The following is a 12668-nucleotide window of genomic DNA, read 5'->3' as shown; positions in this document are numbered from 1 at the left end:
CTAATTACTGGTTTGTAGTTTTAACGGATAATCAAATGCTGGGTTCTTATAAGAGACTAAGTGTGTACCATACTGCTCGCTCTGAGGCTTTTTGCATGCCTTACACAGGCATACAGACAAAATAATTGTGGAAATGAGAAAGAGTCCACTTGCTGCAGACAGAGCAGCAAAGACAGACTTGTAGCTGGGCTTTGTTTTAAATCTAGTGCATGAATTACCTGGAATTCCCTGCACTGATGTCTGGCTTGACCCTGCTTTGTTGGAAGCAGTCACACAAATGTGGTAAGTGGTATATGGTAGTAGATTATACAGAGTGTGCTGCCTTGCTGTGGAATAAATATTGTCCAGGACAAGCTGTCTGTCCTCGTTGCCTTGGGCATGAAACATCAGCTCATAGGTGTGAACAACTGAATTTGGGGCGCACCAGCGTATCTGTGCAGAGCTGTCCGTGACTTCAGACACCTCTCTGAGCCTCGGGGCATCAGGAACCTCATCCTCCCTCGACATGCCAGGGCATAAACATCTGGATTCTCTCTGAAGTTCACTGCACGGCTTCTGAAGGTGCCTGCAAGGATTGTAGTCACAGGAGGTGTATGGCACTTGCACTGGGGTTTGCGTTGACTGTTCATCATAGTCGTAGTCATCTACATAGTGTATCAGTGATCTGGTGGATGCAGGCTGTGAGCGAGCAGTGGTCCTTGTGGAGTTCAGCTGTGGGAGGCTTGTTTGTGCTGTACCTTCCTCAACATAAAGAGCAAAGGAGTGAAGATAATGATCACTGGCATTGGGGCTTCCCATTGCTGTGGTAGAATAATCAGTAGTGGGCTGGTTGGATGTGCCTTCCTGGGGAAACATTGAGGTGGTTGGTCTGAGCTCTGTCTTTAGCTGATCTATTTCAGTCGGATTCGTGGAGCCATGATCTGAGGACTGATCATAGAACAGTTTGAGAAAACCCGGGGAGGTGGTTACAGACACCAAGGAAGAAGTGCTCATGGATTTGGAAACTGCTTCCTCCTTATGGGTGCTCATGGATTCCTCCTCCTTGTGGATGCTCATGGATTCGGAAACTGCCTCCTCCTCACGGGTGCTCGTGGATTGGGAAACTGCCTCCTTCTCATAGGTGCTCATGGATTTGGAAACTGCCTCCTCCTTGTGGGAGGAACTGCTGGCCTTCGTGAGCATCAGCTCGGTTGGGTTGGCTGCAGTTGTGCTTATTACACTCATCTGAATGAGGGAGCTGATATAAGCGTCTTGGGTTAGTGGAGCAGAGTCTGTTGTTGTTACTACGGTAGTGGCATCATTACTGGTGAGGCTGAAAGCATCATGTTCTGGAGAGGGTGTGTTTGAATTGGGCAGCGTAATGTTTCTCTCAGACTGGCATTTGTTGTAGAGCTCTAACAGCGACAAAGATGTTGAAGGTCTGCCCCAGCCTTCCTGGGATATGTAGCAAAATGTCTCCCAAGCCCTGCAGAGGGAACAAGCAGAATAGACACAATCCACAAGTACATAACAAGCTCTTGTAAGGCAGCTTGGATTGGAATTCGCAACCTGCTGTCCAAAACCAGTCTTTACATTAAAGAAGACCTGAAAGCTGGACCCGACTTAGGTTATGATAACAGTAGTCCTATGCTTGGCAGATGGCTTTCCACAGCACTGGGAGTTTAGCTGACTGGCTTTTTGTTTTTCTAAGGTGCAGGAATATCTTTTGCCTGAGAGGAAGCATTCTTTGGTACAAGGATTGCAAACCTTAGCAAGAGTGATGGGGTCAAGGCAACTTGTTGTGAAGGATCAGACTTTAATACTACACTAAGAAGGGAACACACTCAGAGATGTAACAGGGTCCCCAAGATCCTTAAGCCAGCTGGTTTAGGCAGCTGGAGCTGTGCTGACATGGGACGTACTTTTAAATGACTAAGCTCTTTCTTTAAGCCTTTCAATGTCTGAGTAAGTTCTTTCTTTACTTTTTTTTAGCCCATCCCGGTGAGAAACAATCTACTTCCCTGCTCTCTCTGACAGACCTTCTTGGTGGCCTTTCAAATAGCAGAGACATCATACATATGCAAAGTACTTCTTTTAAGTACAGTTTATTGTAATTATTCTGTAAAACCCTAGGAGAGCATGGAAACAATAGGTGACAAGTGGTGCTATTTGCAAGGGTGTTTGTTGACTGCCTGTGCTGATGCAGGCTTTGGGAATACATGGAGGAAATGATGTGCTAAAGTTCTTGCAAAGTCTTTTAGTTCCTGCTCCCAGTCCCGGCCCACCAAGGCAGTTCATTTTTTATCTCTGGGTAACAGACATCTTAAAGTAAATGCACAGCTAACAACACTTTATACTATTCTAGCTGTCCCCATTGAATTTTGTCCACATTCAACTCTAATTCAGCCACACTTTGTCCCTGAAGGGGACTTTACTTTGCATTTCTACCTCTTGTGGAAGGGAAACACACAGAAGGAAGTTGAGTAACTGATATGGTAGTCAGTGTTTGGTCCCCAAATGAATGACATATTCAAGTTGTGTTTTAAGAGCATTACTTAAACTCCTTGAACTCACTTACTTTTGCAGCACAACTTTCTTGGGCTTGGAGAGCAGCCAGGAGAGCTGGCAGTCGCATATCAGAGGATTTCCGTACAAGTTGATGATGATGTTATCAGAGGAATTGGTATTCCAAGGATTAAAGGAACTCAGGTTACAGCTACAAGATGACAAATGCAATAATTAGCAAACTCTGAGACACCTTCCAAGCACTGCAGCGTGCTTAGTATCCCAGCACGTGTAAGACAAAGCAATATTCCCAGTTCCCTTGAAAGCAGTCAGTTATCAACACCACTGTTCTGCACTATCGTCCAGGCTAATGCCTGCCCATCTCCAATTTGCACCATGTACCTGCTGTGCATTAAAGCATAACAAAAGCATCCTAAGGGGTAACACCTTGGGAGATGGCAGCTGGAAGGGAAAGGACCTGGCATTTAGCAAGGGTCTTCTGTAAAACACGATCTCCCCTCTGCCATTAAGTTCCACATTCAGCTTCACTTTTTACTATGCCATTTCTCCAGCTTCTTTCTCACGCTGCTTGTAATGGCTTTCTCTGTGCCAATCATCCTCTGTCGTGTTAATTGCCTCTTTAATACTATAGACTCTCACCTACTAAAGTCGAATGACTAATACAGGAAGACCTTGTTTACCTTTACTGTTAAGCTGCACAAAGAGTGATAATGTGACCTCCCTGCAGAGTGCTCAGGAGATGCTCTCTTTTGTCTGAGACTTTAACTGCTACTCCTTTGTTTTTTTAAGTTTGGGTCAGGATTTTCAGCACTTTGAACTGGTGTTCCTGCAGCTATTGTAAAGTACTGTGTTCAGTGGGGGATGGAATCCACTGGGGTTGGTATTTTTTTGCTTAAATGGCCTTATTTTCCTGAAACTGGTTCCTAGACCACAGCCAATGCCCAAGTATGTGTATTCTGATACCCTTATAATCTGGGCCCGTACTACAGACATCTTTGAAGATACTCTCCAAATCTTTTCCTTTTTGCTGACTGTTCTGTGTACAGTTTATCTGCTCTTATTACCTCTAGGATAAGGACCCAACCATTGCCTTTACTAACGCTGAACAAGGAACTATATTAATCTCTCACACTAAAAGCTGAAGGGACAGGATTTTTGAATGCTTCCATGGTGCAGATTTCATCCAGCATCCATCCTTTTTAAGGCAACAGATCCTCAGTGACCTGTGACCTGCTTCTCCTCTGGTGAGACATTGCCATTGTAGACGTTGGAAGCATGGGCTGCATCACAAGTGGGTTTCAGTGGATCTGTGCTAATTTAACCAGTGCTAGATGAATTCATTCATTGGATGAAGAGTGGGAGCACGATGGATGTGATCTCAAGCAACCAGTAACTGTGCTGTGAGTTTCATACTACCTTTTTGAGCCGTATCAGCTCTTCTGCTGTATCAAGCCTCCATCACAGGCTTTACATGGCATATCTGAGCACAGCACGCAAGCCCATACCTCCTTCCTAAATACCTGATAACAAGCAAACTGCATACAAATCAGCTCCCAGGCACCATGTGAGGCAAAGGCAACGTGACATGAGGAAGAACAGAACAGAAAACAACTCACTTCTCAAAAGAGAGCTGGCTCAGATGAGGAGCGCTGTCAAACATCTCTGTCTGCACGAAAGCCAGCAAGTGGGAGTCTTGACAGTTCAGCTCCTGGAGAGCAGGCATGGACTTGATGAAGTCAGTATCGAGGCTTCTTAACCGTGACATCTTTGTCAGGTGAAGTGATCTGAGCTTGGGCAAGTCTCTGGTCCACTCTGGTTGAACTGAAGCAGAGAAAAGATTTATACCTGTTGCCTAAACAGAGCATTCCTGTGGCTTTCTGCCTAGAAAAAAGGGTTTGAATTCATAGAGATAAACCAATTATCTCTGTGGTCTTCTGCAGCTCTTTGGGAAAGGAACAGAACATCAGTACAGCAGTGTATAAACACCAGTGCAAACACGTTTTTGTAATGTTACCCACAGGTCATGCTGTCGTAGGGCAGAGGAAAAGAAGGGAAGATAGAAGGGCAATAAAGCTGATAAGAGATATGGAACAGCTTTCCTGTTAGGTGAGATTAAATGAACAGGGATTTCTCAGCTCAGAGAAGTGGTGGATGGGGGGAGATTAGGGAGGTGTACACAGTTGTGACTGGTGTGAGAAAGGCAAGTATCTTACTTGTCCTAGTACAGAAAAAAGAGCTGAGAGACATGAAACTGAAAGAATTTTGTGTAGGTCTTACACAAAAGTCCCTTTCCATCCCACAACTGAGTTACGTAACTCAGTACCACAACGGGGATTAGGGAAATTCATGGCAGAACTCTGGTGGTGTATCTGTTAGGAGTTGCGGTGAAACCTGGCTTGAGGAGTCCCTAAAGTAGTGGGTATATGCCCCAGGCTGAAAGCAGCTGGGCAAGGCATCCGACATCTGTCTGCCTCAGCACCTCAGTTATAAACTGAGGCTGCCAGGGGAGGCAGACAGAGACAAATCATGCTGTACATTGCTCAGCGCAGGGATTGTCTCACTGTGCGGAATGATTTGGCCGGTTGCAGTCGACACAGAAAGCCTCTCTCTGTGCTACTTTAGTGCAGCAGTATAAGGCACAGTGTAAATGAGGGGAGAGACAAAGATTTCAGCAGCATGTCAGGGAAGAGAGGTTAGTTTCCTCCTCTGTGTGTGTCCCAACTAATCTCAGGGCTGACAGCAGGATGACTGCCAGTAGCAGACAGTGGGATTAGGAGGGAGATGGGTGACTACACTGGGACAAGCAGTCCTGTTTCATGGTGTCTGGTCTGTGCAAGTCTAATGCTCCCCCAGCCTTACCAAGCCCCATGCTTACAGTGGGAAGTCCAGAAACTTACTTTTCTCAAGAAAGGTCCTGCTCAGATCAAGCACGTTGATGTTTCCAGGCCTGTTTGTGGCCTCACTGGGAGATGTGCTGATGGCAAAAGCAGACTCTCTAATTCCTCTGCTGTCATCTTGCCCCAGCAGCGTTGCAGAGAGGTTCAGGAACTGTAGCTGAGGGTAACAGGAGAAAGCCAGAGGCTGGATTTCAATCAGTGGATTTCCAGCCAGGGACAACCACCTCAAGTTAGGCAGGGCAGAGCTGTGGCATGATGGCACAGATGACAGCTTGTTAAAGCTTAAGTCCAGGGAGAGGAGGCTGCTGAGGGCTTCGGATCCCCATGTAACTGACCAGAGCTGGTTCTGCCTCAAGGAGAGGACACGCAGCCGTGGGAGGTTTGCTATCTCTGTGCCATTCATCTCTTCTAAGAGGTTGTTGCTGAGATCCAAGGTTTCCAGTGCCTCTGGAAGGCAGACAGGGAAAGCCGTGAGGCTGCTGTTGGTCAGCTGCAGGGTGATCCAGGTCCTGTTCTTGCGATCCTCACAGGGCATGCTGGTGAGATTAACGTTCTCCCAAGGGTCTTCCTGAGCCAGCTGGAAAAAGGGGGTGACGTCCCTGGATGCTGCAGGCTGTGCTCTGCTCACTGGGCTGGACACAGTGTTCCCCACCAGCAGAGAGAGAATGAGCAAGCATGAAAACATCCTTCTCCTAAGTGGCTTGCAGTGAACTTGCAAGATCTGTTTGGGTTTTGTTTCAGGAAGGAGAAAACAAAACATCACAAAACATCAGCATTAAGAGCTAAATTAAAATCCCTCCAGGCAGTACCAAGCTATGTAAAAGTGAAGGCATTTGTAAGTCCTTTCCTACTGCATCCAGACAGCAGAAGTGATAATTAGTATCTCTCCTGTAATTAAGCCTAAGTAATCATAGAACCTTTGGGGACAGGAGCATCGTGCAGTTCTAAGCGTACCTACAGTTCTCCATGAAGAAAGCAACCAAACTGTTATCAGGTGTTTGGCTCCCACACCAGTACCCTCAGTACCAGTCTGGCACCCAGCCCAGCAACAGGGTCAGAGGTGGACTCCCCAGCAGCACAGGGATACTCCAGTGTAAAAATACCAGTTGGTGCTATACTGGACAAGCTGCAGGAGAGGGTATCACCATGTTATGGGACTTGACTTCTATACCTTATTGTGTATTGCTCTCTACATGGCAGTCATGCTGCAGTGTCCAGCCCATTGGGAAGAACTATCTAATGGGGTGATACCCAAGCAACAGGGCTGGGATCAGGTGTGAGTGTGCCAAGGGATTTTTTCTGTATAAATGAAATGTGTGCATCCAAAGGCAGGGGAGGGTTGTCAGATAGTAAAGGACATGGGAGCCCGAAGTGGGCTGAGTTGTAATGGGGTGGGCAGGTAAAAAAAGCCTTTCCTGTGTTAGGAAGGGCTTTCCTTCCCTTCACAAAGTTGAAACATCAAAACCCTGGGGCTTGTGTAGGCTCTGCCAGGGCAGTTCAGCCTTGTTCTGAGTGACAGCCACGGTGGGGACCCCAAAGGCACTTTGAGACTCGCCCTCCTCTGCTCCTGCAGTGCCCTGGAGCCTGCCTGCCAGGCGGTGGCAGGGCTGGGGCCCTGCTGCATGTGAGTGCCGCACATCATTCAATGCACCCCAACTGCTGGGGAAAGGATGGGCTGAAAATCCAGCTCCTGAACCACCTTTCAGTGGAAGTGTTTAGAAACTGAGAGCACTCGTGGATCAGGGCCCCAAGGCCTGCGTACCAAGAAGCGTGTTACTGAGTGTTACAACTCCCTCTGTGCTCCCTCATCCCAACCCCACCCCACCAAATGTCTTTGTCATTCCAAAAAAGATTAAAAGTCCTAAATCACTTGTCCAAGGCTGCACAGGTTATCTAACCACAGCCCAGAACTAGTGCTGCTCTTGCTGAGTCTTTGTGCTGCCAGGCATCATGATGATCATTCCTCATCCAAAAACACATTACAGTGTAGGGGTGTGACTTAAGTCCTATGTGCTATGAAATATCTCAGACTTAATCCAAGCCCCTGTATGGTGCCAGGGCTTCCGCAGAACATCATCTGTTGCTGCCACCCCAGGTTTGAAGTGAGGACCAGGAAAATAGTTTATTTGACCAGCAAAAGTAGTGTATTTTGGTTTCCTGTGTCCTTTTTGTCATGTGGAACAGTCCAAGAGCTGAGCACCCTCAGGGCTTCCCGGCCATTGGAGCTGCTGGATTCCCTGCTCTCCAGCACATGGCAAGGAGAGGATGGGAGGAATTGGACTGTTAGCTGCTGATCTTAGATTTAATCTGAGTCCCTGCCTCTAAACCGCATCCGCTTGCACATACCTGTCCCGAAGTCCCGGCACCTCGTGCCTCCGCTCTGCGTGGTTCTCACTGCCCGGCCTTGATTTTATACACGGGGGTGACTCAGCCGGGAGCGTGAAATGCCTCTTGTCTGTTCCCAGCTTTCCCTGCTCGCGGCTCTGCCCACAAGCGCAGCCGAGGTTTGTTCCAGGCGCGCTCCCCCGCATCCAGCTTTTCCCCAGCCTGGAGAGGGGGTGGCTCCAGGCAGCTTTCCCGCTCCCTTGGCCCTAGCAGGAGGTGGGTGGGAAGGCTCTTATTTCCCAACAGTCAGGCAGGGCTTCTCTCTCTTTGTCTAAGCAGAGAGGGGGAAAGGGAAAAGAGCAGTGTCTTTGGTCCCGACTCTCACGTCTGCCACTGACGGGGGAAGGGAGAGGAATTACCGTGTTTCTTTGCTGGCAGGTCGGGATGATGTAAAGGCAAGGCTGTGTCTGCTGACATGGGCTTGGGTCGCTTTCTCTGGGCGCCAGTAAAAGGCTTCAAGTGTTTATAATTCTCTCTAAAACTCCTGCACTTGGGAGTGAGTCCTGGAAGTGTTCATGTGGGACAAATGACTTTTCTGAGGAGGCCCTTTGTGAAATGTCAGGAGCTGCTCCTGCAGAGAGGAATTCTCTTGGCTGATGGAGAGGGCCTGTGGCATCTCGTGCTGCATGTGATGGATTTGGGAGGCATCACTCAGTCCTGCTGTGTGTGGGTTGTGTTCTCTCTCTGCATCTGCTGTACCGCATGGCTTGAGAGAATTCCCTTCCTGCTACTTCTCTCATCCTTTGCTGGATAAGTAAGGCTGACAGTGTAAAACATCTCCCACCAAGGAACCTGCCCTGAGCTGGGTTTCTCAGCATTCCCACAATTCAAATAATAATTAGGCTGGTTGAGAGCTGTTTGTAAAGCCAGGAACTAGGAATGGATGAACTGGAAGAGATGGCTCCAAAGTAAAAGCAAAAGGGTGATGGTTCAGTTGCTGCTTTAGGACAATTAAAACTACCAGGGAGAGCAGCAGTCAGTGTTTTTCATTCCTGAGGACAACAAACTAGATCCATGACATGAAGGCAACGCAGACCTGTATGCTTCAGTGCTCAAGTGCAGATAAAGGTCTTGTTTTTCCCAAAACCTTGAGCCTGCATGTACAGACCTTATCTATTGACCATGTCATTCATTATCTGCCTGAGGAGAGAGCCTTGAAAAACACCAGAACATCCACAGAACAAGATACGGTCTTTTAGTAGGACTCTCTGGAGCCATTGCGGTTCCCTGGGAGGCTGGGTGGGATGTACATGTTGTTCCTGTGTGGAATGGCTCTGAGGCAAGACAAATAGTTTCCTAAACAAGGGGCTAATCCCACAGATTAATCCTGGTGGAGCAGCTCACAGGCCTGCGCTTGGGCCCTGCACAGGGGCACGTGCACACTAACAGGTACCATCAGGGGTCTGCAGTGTCTGAGGCTCAAAGGGCAAACTGGAGCAGGTTACAAAAATCTGAGGAATTTGGGGTAATAGGAGGAAAGTCCAGCTCTGGCAGCTGGAAGCTTTGCCTTCCCTCTGGCTTTCTTTGGGAAAGCTGGGAAGCAGGGAGGTGGCCTTACTCTGCCTTGGGCTAAGTACCTGTGTTGTGTTTGCTGCCCTTAGCTCAGTATTTACAGACAGTGACTGGTCATTGGTTATTTAAGTGTTTTTAATCTCTTAAAGAAGCTACTCCATGAAACCTGGTGAGCCAAACGCTGCCTTATTTCTAACGTGTTCAACCTTACTTGACTTCATTTGAGAGACTGAGACAAGCCTTTTAAGACTGGAAGAGCAGCCCAGCAAGTGGACCCCTCGCTTCAGTGAAGGTGAAGGGAGGTGGAGCCTTTGCCCAGAGGCGCTTGATTTCCGAGTGATGCAGAGAACCTCTTGCAGGCAGCAGAGCATCCTTGGAAAGGGAGCTTTTTATTTCCCACCTTTGTTTCTGCTTTTGGATGCCCACTTTTTGAGGCAGGCGTTGTATTTTCCCAGCTCTTTGCCTAGCTGCCAACTTTAATTATATGGAATATTACTGCTGTGGTACTACATCCCAAACAGCTGCCCAGGTATTGGTGAAGGTTCCCCAGGGCAGACAGCAGCCCTTTCTCACCAGTTTCTCTGAAATCATCTGATAGCAGCATGCAGAGTTTTCCCTTTATGAGTCACTTTGGCCTGTTCTCATGCCGCTGTCTTTCTTCAGGTTATTCTTCTCCTTTTTTCTCTGTTTCCAAGAGTTTCGGTGGCAACCTGGGGGAATGTTTAGTAAAGGCAGGCATTTTTGTCAGTCTTTTCACGTGGATGATGCACAAAGAGCTGAAACAGATGCCCCCTCCCTGGGGCTGATTCAGTGCTGCACAAAACCCCTCTGCCTGCAGGAATGCTCAGGGTGAGCCCTGCATTCCTTAGTGACACCGAGATAAGCAGAGCACAGCACGGGGAGAAGCAGAAGGCGAGGATGGTACCAGGCTGTAAAGTTTAAGAGATGAATGTTTCCCACTGGCTGGGATCCAGGTGATGGTTAAGAATGAAAATATCCTGAAAAAAAAATGGAGAGTGGCTTTTAAAACCAGCAAAAGAAAAGTATTTTGCAGGCTGGTCCACAGAGCAAGCACAAGCAAGACATTTTCCTACAGAGAACAGGGAGAGAATGCAAAGAACAGGATTATTTAGCCCGAGGTTTCAGAAGACTATGGGGGGGTGTGTGTGTGTTGCCTGCTGCGTAACACACGCTAAAGGCAGCAGTGAAATCCCTTATGGAATTTGATGTAAGCACAGACAGCAGCCATCTGACACGGGTAGTGTTTTACCCTGACCTGACTTTGGTTTAGTTAAGCACCATGTACAGAACAGGGTTGTAGTTAACGTGTAAGTTTCCTAAAGGTCTGTGTTTTGATCTAAACAACATTCCGCTCCAGGACTTCATCTCTGCATTGCGAAATTTGAGGGCAGACACCCTTGCCCTGCTTTCACTCTGTGGAAAACATCTCCCACATCTGGCACCCTGCAATTAATAACTGGGATACTACAGACCTGTGAGCCTGTGGTCTTTAGTGCTGCGTATAAATCAGGTGGTACAAGTGAGAGCCAAGTCTAATCAGGTTACTGCGTGAGTAAAGGTGGGTGTGGAACCCTGTGTGCATGAAGGGGAATGTCTGGAGCCTGGCTGGGACACGCTTGGTGATGTGGGGTGGGATGGAAGGTGGCTTGATGCTGTGGCAGGCCCCAAGAGGGCTGGTGCAGGTGCCAGGCAGAACAGGCTGCAAGCCTCTTCTTGGGAGCTGCCCATGTATCCAGCCTGGAATTACAGAGGTGCAGGTGTGCCTGGGTAGTGCCTTCCTGCTCCAACCTTACCAGGGCTGCTTGTAGGAAGCAGAACTACAGTCACACACAGCACCGAAACAGCTGCGCAAAACCAGATTCCTTTCCTAAGTGTTCCTCGCCTATTGTGGAAAAACCTTCCAAGGTGAGTGGAGCACAGAGAAATGATCATAGAGATCATAGAATAGTTAGGGTTGGAAAGGACCTGAAGATCATCCAGTTCCAACCCCCCTGCCATGGGCAGGGACACCTCACACTAAACCATGGCACCCAAGGCTCTGCCCAGCCTGGCCTTGAACACTGCCAGGGATTGAGCATTCACAACTTCCCTGGGCAACCCATTCCAGTGCCTCACCACCCTCTCAGTAAAGAACTTCTTCCTTAGATATAACCCAAACTTCCCCTGTTTTAGTTTGAACCTGTTACCCCTTGTCCTGTCACTACAGTCCCTGATGAAAAGTCCTTCTCCAGCATCCTTGTTAGCCCCCTTCAGACACTGGAAGGCTGCTCTGAGGTCTCCATGCAGCCTTCCCTTCTCCAGGCTGAACAGCCCCAACTTTCTCAGCCTATCTTCATACGGGAGGTGCTCCAGCCCCTGATCATCCCTGTGGCCTCCTCTGGACTTGCTCCAACAGCTCCATGTTCTTATATGGAGGACAGCAGAACTGCACACAATACTCCAAGATATGACACCAAGAAATGATACCTGGTGCTCTGAAGAAACATCGAGAGAGGTCAGCGGCAAGGGATGGTTCCCATAAAGCTAAAATGACAGAGGGTGAGGCTTACAGCCAGGCTGGTTGAGCTGGCAGCAGTCTGTTCTTGAAAGGCAGTGACACATGGAGTGAGACTGAGGGAGCGGCAGCAACAGAACGGAAATATTGGATAGTTTCTCAGAAATCCCAGTGCAGACAGCTTGGACTGTGAGGAGGCTCATGTGAGTGCTTAGCAGTAAAGTGAGCTGCGTGCTTTGCTAATAACTACATCCAGCGTTCCTGTATCTCTGCAGTCATGGTTCAGATCCTGTAGACAGCAGGTGGCAACTACAGGGCTTCCATGCAAGAGTTGTGTGACAAGCTCTGCTCCGAGAGTGGCAAGCATGGAGCTGTGCTTCCCAACAATTCATGGGAGTCTGTCCTTGCCAAATGAGGGCTGTAATGCAGGGCATGTTCACGATCCTGGCTGCAGAATCAAAGAGGAGCTGAGCCTCGGATAAGGCTGTGGAAGAAATGCTGGCACTAAGATGTGTGTTCAGTTCTGCCATGGCACCCTTAGGAAGGCTTTAAATATTGCAAGTGTTTGGGCTTAGATTGTTATGGCTCGTTTTCACACTGTGAAGAAAATATTTGGCCTGTGTCAAACAAGTGAGAAGTGGGTAAATCCTCTACTGAAGCAAAACTGGATGGTCCCTCAGCCCCTGGGTAAGAAGTGCTGAGGAGAGGGAAGTAGAGAGGGCTGGGAAGCTGGCTGTATCCACCCTTTCTTTTGCAAAATGTGAAGCTGTGGTTGGTTTAAACTGGCATAAATTGGGAGTGATTTCACTGCAGCCTGCTGACAGGCACTGGGAATGTGCCTGATGGGACAGCAA

General features: G+C 48.3%; 1 protein-coding gene across 1 annotated transcript; it reads right to left on the bottom strand.

Moving 5' to 3' along the window:
• LRRN4 (leucine rich repeat neuronal 4) lies at positions 1 to 6087 on the bottom strand (the record flags this gene model as incomplete). The annotated part of the gene is made up of 4 exons (XM_080615971.1): positions 1 to 1465; positions 2558 to 2695; positions 4122 to 4326; positions 5403 to 6087. The coding sequence occupies 4 exons, from the start codon at positions 6085 to 6087 to the stop codon at positions 1 to 3; spliced, it is 2493 nt and encodes an 830-aa protein (XP_080472097.1).
• Positions 6088 to 12668: the final 6581 nt, after the last annotated feature.

The sequence above is a fragment of the Psittacula echo genome (genome assembly GCF_963264785.1).
Source record: "Psittacula echo genome assembly, chromosome: 4".
Taxonomy (NCBI): Eukaryota; Metazoa; Chordata; class Aves; order Psittaciformes; family Psittacidae; genus Psittacula; species Psittacula echo.
This window is presented reverse-complemented; position numbering and strand designations above follow the sequence as displayed.